The following is a 20,672-nucleotide window of genomic DNA, read 5'->3' on the forward strand; positions in this document are numbered from 1 at the left end:
GCTCTCAAGACCAACCGCAACATCGTCATCAAACCAGCAGACAAAGGAGGCGCCATCGTCATACAGAACAGAACGGACTATTGCAAAGAAGTATACCGACAACTGGACAACCAGGAACACTACAGACAGTTACCCGCAGATCCGACCAAAGAACACACCCGCCAACTCAACAGACTGATCAAGACCTTCGATCCAGACCTTCAAAGCATCCTACATGCTCTCATCCCACGTACTCCCCGCGTGGGAGACTTCTACTGCCTCCCAAAGATACACAAAGCCAACACACCCGGACGTCCTATCGCATCAGGCAACGGAACCCTGTGTGAGAACCTCTCTGGATATGTCGAGGGCATCCTGAAACCCATCGTACAGGGAACCCCCAGCTTCTGTCGCGACACTACAGACTTCTTACAGAAACTCAGCACCCACGGACCAGTTGAACCAGGAACACTCGCCACGGTGGACGTCTCTGCACTCTACACCAGTATCCCCCACGATGACGGCATCGCTGCGACAGCCTCAGTACTCAACACCAACAACAGCCAATCTCCAGACGCCATCCTACAACTCATCCGCTTCATCCTTGACCACAATGTCTTCACCTTCGACAACCAGTTCTTTACCCAAACACACGGAACAGCCATGGGGACCAAATTCGCACCCCAATACGCAAACATCTTCATGCACAAGTTCGAGCAAGACTTCTTCGCTGCACAGGATCTCCAACCAACGCTATACACCAGATACATCGACGACATTTTCTTCCTATGGACCCACGGCGAAGAATCACTGAAAAGACTACACGATAACATCAACGAGTTCCATCCCACCATCAAACTCACCATGGACTACTCCTCAGAATCGGTTTCATTCTTGGACACACGAATCTCCATCAAAGACGGACACCTCAGCACTTCACTCTACCGCAAGCCCACGGACAACCTCACGATGCTTCACTTCTCCAGCTTCCACCCTAACCACGTTAAAGAAGCCATCCCCTATGGACAAGCCCTGCGAATACACAGGATCTGCTCAGACGAGGAGGAACGCGATGGACACCTACAGACACTGAAAGACGCCCTTGTAAGAACGGGATATGACGCTCGACTCGTCGATCGACAGTTCCGATGGGCCACAGCGAAAAATCGCACCGACCTCCTCAGAAGACGAACACGGGACACAACCAACAGAGTACCCTTCGTCGTCCAGTACTTCCCCGGAGCAGAGAAACTACGCCATGTTCTTCGCAGCCTTCAACATGTCATCGATGATGACGAACACCTCGCTAAGGCCATCCCCACGCCTCCACTACTCGCTTTCAAACAGCTGCCTAACCTCAAACAGACCATCGTTCGCAGCAAATTACCCAGCTTTCAGGAGAACAGCGACCACGACACCACACAACCCTACCACAGCAACCTCTGCAAGACATGCCAGATCATCAACACAGATACCATCATCACACGTGAGGACACCACCCACCAGGTACATGGTACATACTTATGTGACTCGGCCAACGTTGTCTACCTCATACGTTGCAGGAAAGGATGCCCCGGAGCATGGTACATCGGCGAGACCATGCAGACACTGCGACAACGGATGAATGGACACCGCGCAACAATCGCCAGGCAGGAGTGTTCCCTCCCAATCGGGGAACACTTCAGCAGTCAAGGACATTCAGCCTCCGATCTTCGGGTAAGCATTCTCCAAGGCGGCCTTCGAGACACACGACAACGCAAAATCGTCGAGCAGAAACTGATAGCCAAGTTCCGCATCCATGAGGACGGCCTCAACCGAGATCTTGGGTTCATGTCACGCTACATGTAGCCCCACCTGACGCAGGGTCATCCAGACTCGAGTCGACATTGGCTTGTTCTCTCTACACAGATGCGGCCGGACCTGCTGTGATTTCCAGCAAAAAAAATGTTTTTTGTCTTTTTTTGTTTTTCATACAGATCCCAGCATCTGCAATATTTGACCCCTTGTGACCCCACCTCATTGTTCTTTGATGTAATGTTTTCCTGACTGACCTGTTTGGACACCATTCACACCTTTGATTGCTGTGATTATCTCTCTGCCGAGGTGTGATAAATGGCAGTTGGCAAGATTACCTGTAAACATCTGACATTATTCTCTGACTATATAAGCTGTGTCTTTATGCATCTCTCCACTTCACCTGACGGAGCAGCGCTCTGAAAGCTTGTGATTTCAAATAAAGCTGTTGGACTATAACCTGGTGTTGTGTGACTTCTTACATTTGTCCACCCCAGGCCAACTCCGGCATCTCCACACCATGACTAAACCATCATCATTGTTGTCCTTTACGAAGATGGCGGTTGACTGTCCATAATTGTCATCCTTTACCAAGACAGGGGCCGGCCGCGTTGAACGGCGCCTTCGGGGGGCACGTGACCGAGTTCCAATGACGCAAAGGGTTTGACGTCAGGCGGACCGCGGGGACTGCGGCTGCGCAAAAAGCGGCTCAGCATCCCTGCCGAGGGCACGTGATGGAGCTACCCATGACGTAAAGGCATTACGTCAGGCGTAAGCCGGCGACAGCGCCGGGACTGCGACTGCGCGAACAGTCGCCCCTAGCAGAAGCGGCGGCGGTGGAGGAGGAGGTGAGTGCAATGAACTCCGGTGTGTGGCCCGCTTAAAAAGGAAGCGTTTGTCCTTGGGAATGCAAATGATCGGTTTTAACCGCGAAAACACGACGGTATCGCCAAAAAACAGTCATTCCTGGTACGAGATTTTAGCCCAGGAGCCGGCGGGGCCGCCGCTCGTCCTTCAGGCCCGGCGGGAGCGGCGCTCGGGCCCGGCCGCTCCCCTCGCCTGGTTGTGGGCAAACGGCGGCCGGGGGTCGGGGTCGGGGGTCATCGGGTGAGTTTAAAGGCAAGGACATTGAGCAATAGTTAACGGGGACCAAAGCGAAAGCGAAACTGGAGCCTCCGCCTGAGAGTGGGGCGGGGTGTCGCAATCCCGGCCTTATTGTTGTGAACTTTTCTCGCTCCTTCAGAAGCTGCAGTTTTCTGGGATCCGCCTCCGACCAATGCGCCTGAGGTGGATCGTTTCCCCAATGGGAATGGCACTAGCCAGCAAAACTGCAGTGAGAGGGAGCCAAGCTTCACTTCCCTCCCTTCCTTCAGTGAAGAATGTGCTTGGTCTGAAAATAATTAATGTAAAATTAACAGAATTCTGTTTTTCTTCTGTTAAAAAGATTTCTATAGCGCCTTTCACGACCACCGGATGTCCCAAAGCGCGTTACAGCCAATGAAGTACTTTTTGAAGTGTAGTCACTGTTGTAAAGTAGGAAATGCCGCAGACAATTTGCGCACAGCAAGCTCCTGCAAACAGCAGTGGGATAATGACCAGATAATCTGTTTTAGTGATGTTGATTGAGGGATAAATATTGGCCAGGACACCGGGGATAACTCCCTGCTTCTCTTCAAAATAGTGCCATGGGATCTTTTATGTCCAAGAGAGAAAAGACGGATCCTCAGTTTACCGTCTCATTCGAAAGACAGCACCTCCGACAATGCAGCACTCCCTCTGTACTGCACTGGAGTGTCAGCCTAGATTTTTGTGCTCGAGTCCCAGGCCCACATTTCAAGACCTATATTGTGTAACTGATGCTGCCCTGTGCCATACAGAACATCAAGAGTCCAGGTTCCATTACCATTCCTTATGGAGTTAGCTGACCTCAGCTGCTGATGGTAAAGACTTGCCCACTGGCCAAAAGAAGGAACAATCAACCAGATTCCCACTTCAGATTATTATCCATTATCTCCAGGCAGGATTGGGCTCCATTGTCCAATAACATGCTGACATTCACTGTCTAAGCACATATGAAGAATGGCCATTTAGGTAGAGTCAGGATCTCTGTTGGTGGCTGTGGAGCCATACTGCAGCCTGATGCAACCCCTTCAGTTTAAAAAAAAAAGGGAGTAATTTCTCAGGAAGGGGTGGGTAGAATTGAGCCAACTTTCTTCCTGGTTCATTAATAAACTTAAAGGTGGCCCACAAGTTTTCTGGGCTTTTTTAAACCTTCAAATTAAGAACATAAGAGATAGGTGTAGGGGGAAGGGTGAACAGCCAGAGGTCGTGGTCCACATTGGTATCAACGACATAGGTAGACAGAGAGATGAGGTCCTGCAGGCAGATTTTAGGGAGCTAGGAAAGAGGTTAAAAAGCAGAATCTCAAAGGTAGTGGTGCCACGTGCTAGTGAGTACAGAAACAGGAGGATAGAGCAGATGAATGTGTGGCTGGAGAGATGGTGTGGGAGGGAGGGCTTTAGATTCCTGAGGCATTGGGACCGCTTCTGGGGGAGGTGTCATCTGTTCAAGCCGGACGGGTTGCACCTCAACAGGACCGGAACCAATATCCTCGCGGCGGGGTTTGCTAGTGCTGTTGGGGAGGGTTTAAGCTAGCTTGGCAGGAGGATGGGAACCTGAGTGGATTCAGAAGGGAGAGAAGCAAAGCTGGAAATGGAAGGCAGAAAATTAGTAAGCGTCTTTGGTAGGCAGTGGAAACAAAGGCTAGCAAATAGACAACAAGGGAGTTTGGCAGTGCTAAATGGTATATACTTCAGTGCAAGGAGTCTAGGGAATAAAGCAGATGAGCTGAGGGCACAGATAGACACGTGGGAGTATGATATCTATTCCTGAGACATGGCTCAAAGAAGGGCAGGAATGGCAGCTCAACATTCCTGTTTACAGGGTTTTCAGACGGGATAGAGAGGGGGATAAAAAAGGAGGGGGGGTCGCAATATTAATTAAAGAATCAATTACAGCTGTGAGGCGGGAGGATATCTTGGAAGGATCAACAAATGAGGCCATATGGGTTGAACTGAAAAACAAAAAAAAGTAATCACACTGCTGGGAGTGTACTATAGACCTCCGAACAGTCAGAGGGAGATAGAAGAGCAAATATGTAGGCAAAATTCTGAGATGTGCAAAAATACGGCAGTAATAGTGGGGGATTTCAACTTCCCTAATATTATTAACTGGGATAAAATTAGTGTGAAAGGCATAGAGGGAGCAGAATTCCTAAAATGCATTCAGGAGAACTTTTTTAGCCAGTATGTAGCAAGCCCAACGAGAGGGGGCGGTGCTGGACCTAGTTTTAGGGAATGAAGCTGGGCAGGTGGAAAGGCTATCAGTGGGGGAGCATATTGGTGGTAATGATCATAATTCAGTTAGATTTAGGGTAGTTATGGAAAAGGACAAGGATGAACCAGGAATAAAAGTTCTCAATTGGGGAAAAGCTAATTTTACTAAGCTGAGAGGTGATTTAGCCAAAGTGGACTGGAGACAGAAACTTGAAGGTAAATCCAGTGTCAGAGCAGTGGGAGGCATTCAAGGAGGAGATAGTGAGGCAAAAGTGAAATACTGCGGATGCTGGAAATCTGAAATAAAAACAGAAAATGCTGGAAATACTCAGCAGGTCAGGCAGCATCTGTGGAGAGAGAAACCGAGTTAACGTTTCAGATCGATGACCCTTTGTCAGGAGATAGGGTTCAGAGCACGTATGTTCCCTTAAAGAAAAAGGGTGAGACTAACAAATCTAGAGCTCCCTGGATGTCAAGGGGCATACAGGGTAGGATAAAGGAAAAAAAGGGAAGCTTATGACAGATGCTGAGGACTCAATACTGCAGAAAGCAGAGAGGAGTAGAGAAAGTGCAGGGATGAAATCAAAAAGGAAATTAGGAAAGCAAAGAGAGAGCATGAAAAAATATTGGCAAGGAAAACCCAAAGATGTTTTATAAATACATTAAGAGCAAGTGGATAACTGAAGTAAAAGTAGGACCTATTGGGAACCATAAAGGTAACCTGTGTGTGGAAGCAGAAGACATGGGTATGGTTCTTAATTAATACTTTGCGTCTGTTTTCACAAAAGAGAGGGGCGATGCAGACATTGCAATTGGAGGAGGAGGATGAAATAAACATAGTGAAAGAGGAAGTATTAAGGGGTTTAACATCTTTGAAAGCGGATAAATCCCCAGACCCGGATGAAATGTATCCCAGACTGGTAAGAGAGGAAATAGCAGAGGCTCTGACCATCATTTTCCAATCCTCTCTGGCTACAGGTGTGGTGCCAGAGGACTGCTAATGTGGTACTGTTTAAAAAGGGATAGACCGAGTAATTACAGGCCAGTCAGCCTAACCTCGGTAGTGGGAAATTATTGGAAAAATTCTGAGGGACAGGATAAATCTTCATTTAGAAAGATATGGATTAATCAGGGACAGTCAGCATAGATTTGTTAAGGGAAGGTTGTGTCTGACTAACTTGATTGAATTTTTTGAGGAGGTAACAAGGAGGGTCGATGAGGGTAGTGCGTTTGATGTAGTCTATATTGATTTTAGCAAGGCTTTTGATAAGGTCCCGCATGGCAGACTGGTCACGAGAGTAAAAGCCCATGGGATCCAAGGCAAAGTGGCAAGTTGGATCCAAAATTGGCTCAGAGGCAGGAAACAAAGGGTAATGGTCGAAGGGTGTTTTTGTGACTGGAAGGCTGTTTCCAGTGGGGTTCCGCAGGGCTCAGTACTGGGTCCTTTGCTTTTTGTAGTTTATATCAATGATTTGGACTTGAATGTAGGAAGTATGATTAAGAAGTTTGCAGATGATACAAAAATTGGCCGTGTGGTTGATAATGAAGAAGAAAGCTGTAGACTGCAGGAAGATACCAATGGACTAGTCAGGTGGGCAGAATAGTGGCAAATGGAATTCAGTCTGGAGAAGTGTGAGGTAATGCATTTGGAGAGGGCTAAAGGCAAGAGAATACACAATAATGGTAGGACACTGAGAAATGCAGAAGATCAGAGGGACCTTGGAGTGCATGTCCACAGATCCTTGAAGGTAGCAGGGCAGGTAGATAAGGTGGTTAAGAAGGCACACGGAATGCTTGCCTTTATTAGCCGAGGCATAGAATACAAGAGCACGGAGGTTATGCTCGAACTGTATAAAACACTAGTTAGGTCACAGCTAGAATACTGCGTGCAGTTCTGGTCACCACATTACAGGAAGGATGTGACTGCACTAGAGAGGGTACAGAGGAGATGTATGAGGATGTGGCCAGGACTGGAGAATTTTAGCTACGAGGAAAGATTGGATAGGCTGGGGTTGTTTTCTTTGGAACAGAGGAGGCTGAGGGGCGATTTAACTGAGGTGTATAAATTTATGAGGGGCCTAGATAGAGTGGATAAGAACGACCTATTTCCCTTAGCAGAGAGGTCAATAACCAGGGGGCATAGATTTAAAGTAATTGGTCGGAAGTTTAGAGGGGATTTGAGGAGAGATTTTTTTTTCCCCCCCAGAGGGTGGTGGGGGTCTGGAACTCACTGCCTGAAAGGGTGGTAGAGGCAGAGACCCTCATCACATTTAAAAAGTACTTTGGATATGCACTTGAAGCGCCGTAACCCACAGGGCTACGGACCCAGAGCTGGAAAGTGGGATTAGGCTGGAGAGCTCTGTCGGGTGGTACAAACACGATGAGCCGAATGGCCTCCTTCTGTGCTGTAAATTGGTATGATTCTATGATATGGCCCCTCGAGCCTGCTGCACCATTCAGTAAAATCATGGCTGAACTTCGACCTCAACTCCAGTTTCCCACCCAATCTCCATATCCCTTGGTGCCCAAAAATCTATCGATCTCGGCCTTGAATATACTCATCGACTCCGCATTCACAGACCTTTGGGGCAGAGAATTGCAAAGATTCACAACCCTCTTGAGTGAAGAAATGTTTCCTCATCTCGGTCTTAAATGGTCAACCCCTTATCCTGAAACTATTGACCCTTAGTTCTAGACTCTTCAGCCAAGGGAAACAGCCTCTCAGCATCTACCCTGTCGAGCCCACTAAGAATTTTATACGTTTCAATGAGATCACCTCTCATTTTTCTAAACTCCAGAGAGTATAGGCCCATTCTCTTCAATCTCTCCTCATAGGACAGCCCTTTCATCCCAGGAATCAATCTAGTGAACCTTCGTTGCAGCCAGTGTTTTTTTGGAGCACGGCCTCTTTAACTGACTGCACAGCCCATCGAGATTTTCGCGCATGCATGGTTCCACCCATGTAAAAGCCAGTGGGCGGCCTGAGCAGGACCTCCAGACCGCTGCACAGCCACGCAGCTTTACTGGAACGTTGGTTGCACCCTCGCCAAGGCTAGTATATCCTTTTTACATTTTTACTTATTTTTTATCCACACCTTTGTTTTGGCCCCCCCCCCCCTTTATTTCTCTCTCCCACATGGCAGCTGTCTCCCATTCTGCCAGCGCATTTCACACCTAATCTAGAGCCGTCTTTTGTCTCCACTAGTCCTATCACCATCTCGTCTCGTTTTGAACACCTCTTCATGTCTCTTCACTTCTCTCTTGTTCTCTCCCAGCCTGGCCTTTCAATCTATTTCATTTCCTGTGCTTTTCCAGTCTTGACAAAGGGTTTGACCCGAAACGTTGACTCTATTTTCTCCACGGATGTTGCCTGGCCTGCTGAGTTTTTCCAGCATTTTCTGTTGTTATTTCTAGTATATCCTTCCTTGGGTATGGAGACCAAAGCTGTACACACTACTTCAAGTGTGATCTCACCAAAGCCCTATATAATTTCAGCTCGACTTCCTTACCCTTGTACTCCAACCCCCTTGCAATAAAGGTTAACAAACCATTTGCATGGTAGTTTAAAAAAGGGGTTTTGTGCATTTGCAGTTACGGCTAAAATAGTGTAAGAGCATCTTGAGCCGTACAGAAAAGGAAAGTCCCTGGTTTGATCACAAGTATGTGCTGGATCAGCTGATCTCAGGGAGAACAGCAGTAAAGGTGCTTGTTCAGCTGGAGTTATATTGTGTATTTTTGCTTCATTGTGATTTGGAAGCTGCTTTGAATCATTGCTAACTGGGCAGTAAAACTGCACTACATATAGTATTCTTTACAATGTTGAAAGAAAGAAAGACTTGCATTTATAGAGCGCCTTTTACAACCACCGGACGTCTCAAAGCGCTTTACAACCAATGAAGTACTTTTGAAGTGTAGTCACTGTTGTAATGTGGGAAACGTGACAGCCAATTTGCGCACAGCAAGCTCCCACAAATGACAATGTGATAATGACCAGATAAACTCTTTTTGTTATGTTGATTGAGGGATAAATATTGGCCAGGACTTATTTAGGCTGAATTTAAAATTTAATTTAAAACACTCATACTTGTTTTCAAATCCTTCCATGGCCTCGCCCCCCACCCCCACAATCTCTAATCTCCTCCAACTCCCCCCCCCCCCCCCCCCCCAAAGATATCTGCACTCCTCTAGTTCTGGTCTATTGAGCATCCCTGATTTTAATCGCTCCACCATTGACGGCCGTGCCTTCGGCTGCCGAGGCCCTAAGCTCTGGAATTCTCTCCGCCTCTCTACCTCTCTTTCCTCCTTTTAAGACTCTTCTTAAAACCTACCACTTTGACCAAGCTTCTGCCCTAATATCATATGTGGCTCGGTGTCAAATTTTATTTTGTAACACACTTGTGAAGCACGGCCCCTTTAACTGGCTGCACCTTGGGACGTTTTGCTGTGTTAAAGGCGCTATATAAATGCAAGCTGTTGTTGTTGAAGTAGTAGTTATCAAAGTGCCATAACTAATGCACAACTATCTTGTGCAGTCAACTTTTGTACATTTTTAAATGTTTGTTTGTTTCTTTCAGAATGAAAAGAGGGAATGATGTGTTCTAACCAGTTAAATGCTTCTGCCGTTGGGCAGACTGCAGAGAATTTGAATCAGGGCCTGCATGCTGTGAATGGTACTGCCATGAACATCAACGGCCCCCACATGTTGGACACGTTTACCCCAGAAGAAACCTTGCAGCAGATGGACGAACTGATTAAGGAGAACAGTGAGTTAAAAGGTGCCCTTACTTTTGTAATACAGGAAACTCTTTCGTATCCGGGACCGACGGGACCGGGATGGTGCCGGTTAATTAAAAATTCTGAATAACGGAGAGGGTTATCTACCGAGGCTATTTTTAACAAACAAAAATTAAAAAATCAAGAAATGTGCAGTATAATTGGGTACTCACCTACAGAATGTTGTGTTAAATGGATGGTGGAAGATGCTTGATTTTAAGTACAGTACTGCCAGTTGAGGGTAATCCATAACTCTTTAATTGCTTAACAGTAAAACAAAACTTATAGACGACTGTATACTGTAGTTTTCGGAGTGAGAATTTTGCCGGTTATTAGAGAATTCCGGATATTTAGGTGCCGTTTAAACGAGAGTTTCCTGTACATGAGCTTAATATAAAGATGGGTATGGTGGTCATATTGTGGCCACTCACAGATGGATTAAGCAAGTGTGGGTAATTTTGTTTTGAACTTATCCTCCTGCAAAACCTCCCTTAAAATTAAAGGGCCTGGAAAATACTTTATTTTTGCTGTGCTGAGGGAATGGGCCTGAGAATAGAAATGGAATCCTTGCGTACACTTATAGAAACGGGCTCCGTCAGAAACTTGCTTGTATGGAACAAAGAACCTTTTTTATAAAAATGCTCGGGTGGCCCTGGAAAAACATTGTTGCAGAGATAGTACCAAATATTACTGCGTGGAGCTTTCTGCTTCTTTGACAAAAGACAAACCAAGCACTGGGACGAGCTGGCTTTGCAGCTTTATATTCTTGGTGTAATTTCAAAGGCAAAGCTTGTTAAAATATTATCAGGAACAATTAAGTAACAAACAAAAAGCATAGTCCGAAGCGCCCTTAGTAAACAAGAGAACAGTTGCTTGCTCTGATTTGATTTTGTAGTTTTAGAATGAGTTTTTTAAAAGCTCCCTCTATCCAACTATATATCTAATTTTTCATGTCCATTTGAAGAGATGTTTTCTCAAAGCTCTTTTATATTTCAGGCATGTGAAACAAGTTGAACTGGAGGTAGAAAAGACAAAGCTAGGATAGGCATGGAGAACTTGAGATGGGTAGCACATAATAAATCACTAGCCTCAAAGTTGGGCTACATTCCCTCTAAGCTGCGCATCCCGGGACCGGTTTTTCCAATGTAAAATTTCATGCATGCGCGAAACTTTGAATGGGCTGCACAGCCCGTTAAAGGGACCACGCACCCAAATTTAAAATTGGGGGAACATTGCAGTTGGGCACAATTTTTTTTTTTTTTTTTGCACAAGACTTAACTATATAGCCTTTTGAATTCTATTAGACAGAACAGAATGTTTCAGATCCCCAGTCTGCACCATTTTTGGTTTGTCAAAATCACAAAGAATGCTTTTTTTATAAAAAGGAATTTAGAAGCTTTTTTTAAATCGTACAAAAAAAGGATTTCCAAAGAAATGGTGAGCATTGGAGTCAGCGCCTACCCCCATTAGTTGTCGTTTTTCTAACACTATTCCTGCAGTAATTTAATACATTACAGAACATTTTTTAATAGGCCAATTAAATCTCAGTTTTGAATAAAATGTATTTATGTCTGTAGTGAAGGGCTTTCTTTAAAAAAAAAGTCTTTCACTAAATTACAGAATTATTCTTTTAGATTAGACATTACAGGAAACTTTGGTTTATCCGGAGGTTGTATGTCCGGAATACTCGATCTAACAGCAAAAATCAGGAGCCGTTTTTTTAGTTCTCGTTCTTTTTTTTTTCCCCAGTCAGGCACTGCAAGGTCTGTAGCTATAGCAACAGCTTCAGCTAGAGACGCTTGCAGCTGCAGCCGACTCTTTAGAAGCTGTTGCTAAGCAACAGTGTTTGTTGTCGGATACGGAGATGAAAACCTCCGTATGCTTCAACATTAACTTTGTATGTCCGGCAGTTTTGATAGATCGGCAACACGCCGGTCCCGTCGGTGCCGGATATCACAAAGTTTCCTGTATTTACAGGACAGCTCCATATTAATTTTTTTTTAAGCGAAGTATTGGTGATTGTGTCTTGCAGAAGCCATCAAGCAAACGAATCATGCTATGAAGGAACGTTACGAAGAACTTGCAACTTGGCGTGAGAAACAGCGGGAAGAACGGGAGTATATTCAGAACAAATTCGTGGAGGCCAAAGCCCGACTCTCGGACTTCGCCACAGAGAATGAAGCCTTGAAGAGCAAAATACGAGAACTAAATCCAGATGGTTTACAGGTATACAGAACAGAGATTTAAGATTCACAGCACTATCTGGAAACCTATTTAATTTCACTGAAGATACGGAGGCTGAAATATTTTAACTTGCTCTCATTAAAGGGAAAATGAGGAAAAATATGATCCAGGTCTTTTTAAAATGCTGGAAGGCAATTACATTGTGAAATAGTTGATTTTTAAAAAAAACTCTCTTTTATCTCTGCAATCTAGGTTCTAATCTTATGGGCATATGTCCACAACGGAAGACTGCACAAAAGGGCACTGAACTGATTGGAGAGGCTGACTGGGACATGTAAAAAATTTGCACATGTAGTAGGGGTGCTCTTCTGAGTTTGGCATTGTAACACATTGTTGGCGGAATAAGAAAGAGTAGTAGTTTTCACTTGACCCTGATTCACTTAGTCTGGAAGTGCTTAATGTTGACACTGGCTGTTAAAGAGGGAAAGAGTTCCATTGCCTGGGAGTGTTGTCCTACACACGCATGTGGTTAAAACCAAGCAAAATACTGCGGATGCTGGAAATCTGAAATAACAACAGAAAATGCTGGAAATACTCAGCAGGCCAGGCAGCATCCGTGGAGAGAGAAACAGGGTTAACGTTTCGGGCCTGGGACCCTTCATCAGAACTGGAAAAAGCTGGAGATGTAACAGATTAAGCAGGTGCAGAGACAGGGGTGGGGGGGGGGAAGGAATTGAAAGAACATGCTGTGAAAATGTTGTAAATGGGAATTTCAAAATCATACTGCATGAAAAATGGGGGCAGGGATTATTATCTGAAATTGTTGAACTCCATGTTGAGTCTGGCAGGCTGTAACGTGCCTAATCGAAAGATGAGGTGCTGTTCCTCGAGCTTACGTTAAGCTTCATTAGAACAATGTAATAGGCCAAGGACAGAGATCAGAGTGGGAGTGAAATGGAGAATTAAAGTGACAGGCGACCGGAAGCTCAGGGTCACCCTTACGGACTGAATGGAGGTGTTCCGCAAAGCGGTCGCCCAATCTGCGTTTGGTCTCCCCAATGTAGAGGAGACCGCATCGTGAGCAGCGAATACAGTATATTAAATTCCAAGTAGTGCAAGTAAATCGCTGTTTCACCTGGAAGGGGTGTTTTGGGCCCTGGACAGTGGGAAGGGAGGAGGTAAAAGGGCATGTGTTGCATCTCCTGCGCTTGCACGGGAAGGTGCCAGGTGAAGGGGAAGGGCTGTTGGGGGTGATTGAGGAGTGGACCAGGGTGTCGCGGAGAGAGCGGTCCCTTCGGAATGCTGAAAGGGGAGGTGAGGGGAAGATGTGTTTGTTGGTGGGATCACGTTGGAGATGGCGGAGGATGATCCGTTGAATGTGGAGGCTGGTGGGGTGAAGGGTGAGGACAAGGGGAATCCTAGCATGGTTCTGGGAGGGAGGGGAAGGGGTGAGAGCAGAAGTGCAGGAAATAGAACGGACACGGTCAAGAGTCGCGAATGTAGGTGGGAAGAGACATCAAGCCATTGTTTCCAAGTGTGTCACTGACCTCATCTCCTCTGGAGATCTTCCCTCCGTGGCTGCCAACCTCATAGTCCCCCAACCCCGCACAGCCTGCTTCTACCTCCTTCCCAAGATCCACAAACAGGACTGCCCTGGTAGACCCATCGTTTCAGCCTGTTCTTGCCCCACGGAACTTATCTCTTTCTATCTCAACTCTATTTTTTCTCCCCTTGTCCAGTCTCTTCCCACCTACATTTGCGACTCTTCCGACTGATGCACTATCAACAACACCAAAGACTACGAGTTGAACTTATATGAAGTAGGCTTTTATTGACTAAGAACTGGAGCATGCCTCTGCTAGTGGATCCATCCTAAGAGCTCCCGGGGGAAGGGTGGTGAGTCACCTTTATACCCGGGCTTAGGGGTGGAGCCAGGGGCGGAGACATGCCCGGACCTGTACAGAGTTAGCAGTGGTTTACCACACCGACACCCTCTGTCACTTTAACAGTTTCCAGTTTCCTGACCCCAACCGTCTCCTTTTTCACTGGACGTACAATCCCTCCACACCTCCATCCCCCACCAGGATGGCCTGAGGGCGCTCCGTTTCTTCCTTGAACAGAGGCCCAACCAGTCCCCATCCACCACCACCCTCCTCCGCCTGGCTGAACTTGTTCTCACATTGAACAACTTCTCCTTTGACTCCACTCACTTCCTCCAAATTAAAGGTGTTGCTATGGGAACCCGCATGGGCCCTAGCTATGCCTGCCTGTTCATGGGATATGTGGAACATTCTTTGTTCCAGTCCTACTTGGGTCCCCTCCCTCACCTCTTTTTCCAGTACATCGATGACTGTATTGGTGCCGTTTCCTGCTCTCGCCCTGAACTAGATAAGTTCATTCACTTTACTTCCAATTTCCACCCTTCCCTCACCGTCACATGGTCCATCTCCGACTCTTCCCTTCCTTGACTTCTCCGTCTCCATTTCTGGCGATCGGCTTTCGACAAACACCCACTACAAGCCCACCGACTCCCACAGCTACCTGGACTACACTTCCTCACACCCCGCTTCCTGTAAGGACTCTATTCCATTCTCCCAGTTTCTCTGTCTCTGCCGCGTCAGTTCTGACGATGCCACCTTCCGTACCACTGCTTCCGACATGTCTTCCTTTTTCCTCAACCGAGGATTCCCCTCTACTGTGGTTGACACGGCCCTTGACCGTGTCCGTTCTATTTCCCGCACTTCTGCTCTCACCCCTGCCCCTCCCTCCCAGAACCACGATAGGGTTCCCCTTGTCCTCACCTTTCACCCCACCAGCCTCCACATTCAACGGATCATCCTCTGCCATTTCTGCCACCTCCAACGTGATCCCACCACCAAACACATCTTCCCCTCACCTACCCTTTCAGCATTCCGCAGGGACCGCTCCCTCCACGACACCCTGGTCCACTCCTCAATCACCCCCAACAGCCCTTCTCCTTCGCCCGGCACCTTCCCGTGCAAGCGCAGGAGATGCAACACATGCCCTTTTACCTCCTCCCTTCCCACTGTCCAGGGCCCCAAACACCCCTTCCAGGTGAAACAGCGATTTACTTGTACTTCTTGCAATTTAATATACTGTATTCGCTGCTCACGACGCAGATCGGGCGACCGCTTTGCGGAACACCTCCGTTCAGTCCGTAAGGGTGACCCTGAGCATTCCGGTCGCCTGTCGCTTTAATTCTCCACTTCACTCCCACACTGATCTCTCTGTCCTCGGCCTATTACAGGAAACGTTGTGTTATCCGGAGGCTAAATGTCCGGCAAGCTCGAGCCACCGGCAAAAATCAGGAGCCGTTTTTAGTTTTTTTTTCTTCTCGTGGCTTTTTTTTTTCAACAGTCAGGCTCTGGAAAGTCTCTCTGAAGCTGTTGCTAAGCTACAGAGATGCTTCCAAGGTACGGGCTGACTGTTTAGAAGCTGTTGCTAAGCAACAGTGTTTGTTGTCAGATACGGAGCTTCACCGTATGCTTCAACATTAACGCTGGTTTGTCCAGCAGTTTTGAGGGAACGGCAACAGCTCGGTCCCGTCGGTGTCGGATAGCACAAAGTTTCCTGTACATTGTTCTAATGAAGCTCAGCGTAAGCTCGAGGAACAGCACCTCATCTTTCGATTAGGCACTTTACAGCCTGCTGGACTCAACATAAAGTTCAACAATTTCAGATAATAATCCCTGCCCCCATTTTTCATTCAGTATGATTTTTGCCATTCCCATTTGCAACATTTTCACAGCATGTACTTTCAATTCCTTCCCCCCCCCCCCCCCCCCCCCCCCGTCTCTGCACCTGCTTAAAATCTGTTACTTTTCCAGTTCTGATGAAGGGTCCCAGACCTGAAACGTTGACTCTGTTTCTCTCTCCATGGATGCTGCCTGGCCTGCTGAGTATTTCCAGCATTTTCTGTTATTACTGTTGGATGTAAATAGGGTATTCAAGTATGATTACAAAATTCACAAGACTAATGTTGACTTTTTTCCCCCTCTAGTGTAGTACATTGTATAGAATAAGCTTCTGTTAAAATCAGTTAACTACTTTTTGTTTTACAAGAGTGGCACGGTGGCATAGTGGTTAGCACTGTTGCCTCACAGCGCCAGGGACCCGGGTTCGAATCTGGCCTCGGGCGACTGTCTGTGTGGAGTTTGCACATTCTTCCTCCGGGTGCTCCGGTTTCCTCCCACAGTCCAAAGATGTGCAGGTTAGGTTGATTTGGCTATGATAAATTGACCCTTAGTGTTATGGGATTAAATACATGGGGTTACAGGGATAGGGTGGGATATGTGTCGGTGCAGGCTCGATGGGCCGAAATGGCCTCTATCTGCACTGTAGATTCTGTGAAGAGTGACCAAATACCTGGTTAAGACTGAGTTTAAAAGTTCTAAATATAGACATTGATGATCAGAATCTCTGAAACACTATCCTTCCAGTCCTTTCGTGGCCCCATCTGTAGAATGGAACTTGTCAGATTTGAATAGATTGTAACTTTAGGTTGGCATTTAATATCTGCTCGATTACCTGTGAAGCTGGAAGTTTCACAGAATTATAACTTCAGTTATTTACCTCCCTTTTATATATGTTGGCAAGAGCCCCATATCACAACGCAAATTATACTTGGTCTCTTGGAAGTAATGGGCTTTGTGGGCACAATTTCATCCTCTCATTCCATGCTTTCTTGTGTTTGTAAGTAATCTGTCAAGATGTTGTTTAAAAAATACATATATATACTATTTTATTTCCTTACAGGGGGTACCCAAAGCTGATTCAGTTTCTGAAGGTGTGTGCTCTAATCTGGTGGAGCAAGATGTTCAGCAACTGAAGGCGCTTGTTAGCAGGTTGCAGGCAGAAAAGGCTGATTTGGTTGCCATGAATTCCGAGCTCCTACTGAAGTTGGGTGCGGCATCACCGGATGATTCATTTGTTGAAATTCGAATGGTGGTATGTGGAAAAACTAACAAACTATATGGAAATCCTGTACATATAAGTTCCGAAATTGGTTACTGTTGGTGTACAATTATATATTTCTACACTAAAAGGACTGAATGATTGCGATATAAATTAGTGTTAGTGCAGGATCCTATTTAATTTATGAGCCAAGCCTATGGTACAGACCTAATGTATGAAAATTGAGAAATGCTAGCATAGCACATTTATAAAGTGAAAGAATGCACTGCACCATGAAATTGCAGACAACAACAAGTTGTTTTTATATAGTGCCTTTAACGTAGTAAAACGTCCCATGGCGCTTCACAGGAGCATTGTAAATCAAAGTTTGACACCGAGCTACATAAGGAGAAATTAGGGAAGATGACCAAAAACTTGCTCAGAGGCAGGTTTTAAGGAGCATCTTAAAGGAGGAAAGCGAGGTAACAAGACAGAGGTTTAGGGAGGGAATACCACAGCTTAGGGCCTCGGCAACTGAAGGTACAGCCACCAATAGTGGAGCGATTAAAATCGGGGATGCCCAAGAGGCCAGAATTGGAGGAGTGCAGATATCTCGGAGGGTTGTAGGGCTGGAAGAGGTTAGAGTTAGGGATGGGTGAGGCCATGGAGGGATTTGAAAACAAGGATCCCCTGCGCATTTTCTACCTGGGCCTGATTGCTGTGATTCTCCGTACTATGACATACTGCTCTCCAGCTTTGCTTTAGACAGGAGGCAAGTGAAAAAGACTGGGGGTGGAGGAGGAGGAGGTGGGGATGGGTGGGTGAAGGAGGGCAAATCACCCTGTACTGTTCACTCAAGTCCTGACATTCAATTCAAGAGCAATAGTGGCAGAGGCTTAGGAACACATTGATTTGAATGAATGGAATTTTGGATGGGAAATGGAACATGTGCAGGGGATCTAAAAGTAGGCATGAAAATTTAAAAATATATTAATGCAATTTGCCTGCAATAATGCTCTTTACTTCTGTAGGAGGCTGCGGATGATGGCGAATTAAAAGCAACAAAGGAGCCCCAGTGCAAGGTTACAAACAGCCCTGCAGCCTATACGTAAGTGATTCCATTTGTTTGTGCTTCATTGTCATATCAATAAAATTTGAATGAGATTATATGCTATTCAAACTTTTAATTGCTACACATTTCGCACTGATTTATTTTGTAGTCTACTCTTAATTTGAAGTTACTTTATGTAAATTTTCTATTAATCCAAACAGAATTGTGCAAACATTACCTATTGGAAAATTCACTCAAATTTTGTTGCTCAACATGTGCTGCTTTGTTCAAATTCAGATTGCCAGCTCAAACTAGTGAAATGCGGCATTTAAATTAATTCCATTACCATGATCAGACATCGGGTGCATTGATGTACCTGCCTTGCCCCATATGAATGCCAGTGCATTGCTGAGTGGAGAATGAGAGCAACTTGAGAGTGGTTTGAGAATGTGGCTAGTCAGAAGTACAAGACCCTAACCATTGGAAGAAAAACCCCAAGATTATAAGAATATATGGAGGAATATCATGCAGAAATGAAGTTGTGGCATAGATATTGAACATCCCTCTCCAGCTACCTAAAAAAACAAAGCGACAATCACCGCTCATCAGCAAAAAAAATTCAGCCAAAGGAAGAAGATACTCTCTTCAGCTTATCCTGATGTTGAATCATCTTTGCTGAACTGATTCAAGGAAATCAGAGCAGCTATCTAAAAAGAAAGACTTGCATTTCTGTAGTGCCTTTCACAACCTCGGGACATCCCAAAGTGCTTTACAGCCAATGAGGTACTTTTTGAAGTGTCGTCACTGTTGTAATGTAGGAAAAGTGGCAGCCAATTTGTGCACAGCAAGCTCCCACAAACAGCAATGTGATAATGACCAGATAATCTGTTTTAGTGATGCTGATTGAGGGATAAATATTGGCCAGGACACCGGGGAGAACTCCCCTGCTCCTCTTCGAAATAGTGCCGTGGGATCTTTTATGTCCACCTGAGAGAGCAGATGGGGCCTCGGTTTAATGTCTCATCCGAAAGACGGCGCCTCTGACAGTGCAGTGCTCCCTCAGCACTGCACTGGAGTGTCAGTCTAGATTTTTGTGCTCAAGTCTCTGGAGTGGGACTTGAACCCACAACCTTCTGACTCAGAGGCGAGTGTGCTGTCACATTTCAGGTGCAGACACGTTTCAGGTGTAGACCCTTTGTTAGATGTATGTTTTGTATTCCAGGAACTAAATTTCCCTGAAAACACCCCAATCAGATAATACTTAATTTCTTTCCTCTTGTTCTTGGTGTCATTCCTTCATAGGTCCATGATGAGTGAACCATCGCAGTTATTAGGACTGATACCAAACTTTCATTTTTATGTGAGCAATGCTTCAACTTCTGTATCAATCCAAAAGCAGCAACAAGGCTTCATTCTGCTTCTGCCAGACATTATAATTGCTTTGAACCAACAACCTTCTGACCCTCAAGACGAGAGTGCTACCCACTGAGCCACGGCTAACACACAGATCTAGCCTGGCCTTGCTGTAAAAAGCAAATTAATTCACCAAAGAATATGGACCTGACTCTGTTTCTGCATTGTAAATCAGCTGCTTCAAAAATAACTATGCAATTCAAGTCCAGAACCAAGGGTCACAGTCTAAGGATAAGGGGTAAGCCATTTAGGACAGAGATGAGGAGGAATTTCTTCACCCAGAGTGATGAACCTGTGGAATTCTCTACCACAGAAGGCAGTTGAGGCCAATTCATTAAATATATTCAAGAAGGAGTTAGATATATTTCTTAAGGCTAAAAGGATCAAGGGATATGGGGAGAAGGCAGGGACAGGGTACTGAGTTTGGATGATCAGCCATGATCTCATTGACTGGCGGAGCAGGCTCGAGGGGCCGAATGGCCCACTCCTGCTCCCATCTTCTATGTTTCTATGTTAATTCCAGGTCCAGACAAGGAGAGGAAAGTGATATTCCCACAGAAAACCTTGCCACCTGGAATTTTAACCTCTGTAAACCCAAAGACAACTCTAATGCTGATGAAACTGGCTTTTTTTTTTGCAAGCTGCACTTTGAGGAGTATCTGTCACTTTGACCAAAGTATGGCATCACAAGGTAGAATAGTAAGCTTCTTTGTTGTTAACTTTGGGCTCACAAATTGTCTGCCTGTAAATGCAATGGATTTTAAAAGTGCCCCACCAAACATGGCGTCTGTGATTCAGCCAGTGGAAGTTTGTGATTTATGCTTTGAAACAGCACAACAGAATTTTTTTAGTGCAAAGTGATTGTCATTCCTGAGGCTAATGTGCAATTTTCAGTGGATGCACTGCAGGCAGTCAGTCCCCATGATCTATTCATCACAGAATGAGCTGAAAGTGGAATCCATTGCCAACTGTTTTTGACACTAATTAATCCCGCCGGTGGAGAACGCAGCTGGAATTCCACATCGGCTCAGCTGCTTCTCTGTTGGGACTCCCAGCACCATGAGTTTAGAATCCATTCTCTGTGTTGCTTAGGAAGTCCTGATGTCTGGCTTGCTCACCAATATGGAAATTATTGGTGTTGTGCTGGAGGCTGCTGCTGCTAGAGGAAGAAATCCCAGTGGATGCAAAATTGACTAAGTGACAGGAAACGGAGAGTAGTGGTGAACCGT

The 20,672-nt window shown here is 45.8% G+C and overlaps 1 protein-coding gene across 1 annotated transcript in view; it reads left to right on the forward strand.

The window, feature by feature from the left end:
• The first annotated feature begins 2,517 nt into the window (after positions 1-2,517).
• The window catches only part of optn (optineurin), a 43,092-nt gene continuing 24,937 nt past the window's right edge, over positions 2,518-20,672 (forward strand). Inside the window, exons 1-5 of the mRNA XM_086010790.1 lie at positions 2,518-2,621; positions 9,683-9,883; positions 11,914-12,107; positions 16,842-17,033; positions 18,011-18,087. Coding sequence (XP_085866916.1) covers positions 9,697-9,883; positions 11,914-12,107; positions 16,842-17,033; positions 18,011-18,087 — 650 coding nt within the window. The 5' untranslated portion in view covers positions 2,518-2,621; positions 9,683-9,696. The remainder of the gene's footprint in view (positions 2,622-9,682; positions 9,884-11,913; positions 12,108-16,841; positions 17,034-18,010; positions 18,088-20,672) is intronic.

Source organism: Somniosus microcephalus, chromosome 17 (genome assembly GCF_052327205.1).
Source record: "Somniosus microcephalus isolate GS21.2 chromosome 17, FLI_Smic_1.0, whole genome shotgun sequence".
NCBI classification, from domain to species: Eukaryota; Metazoa; Chordata; class Chondrichthyes; order Squaliformes; family Somniosidae; genus Somniosus; species Somniosus microcephalus.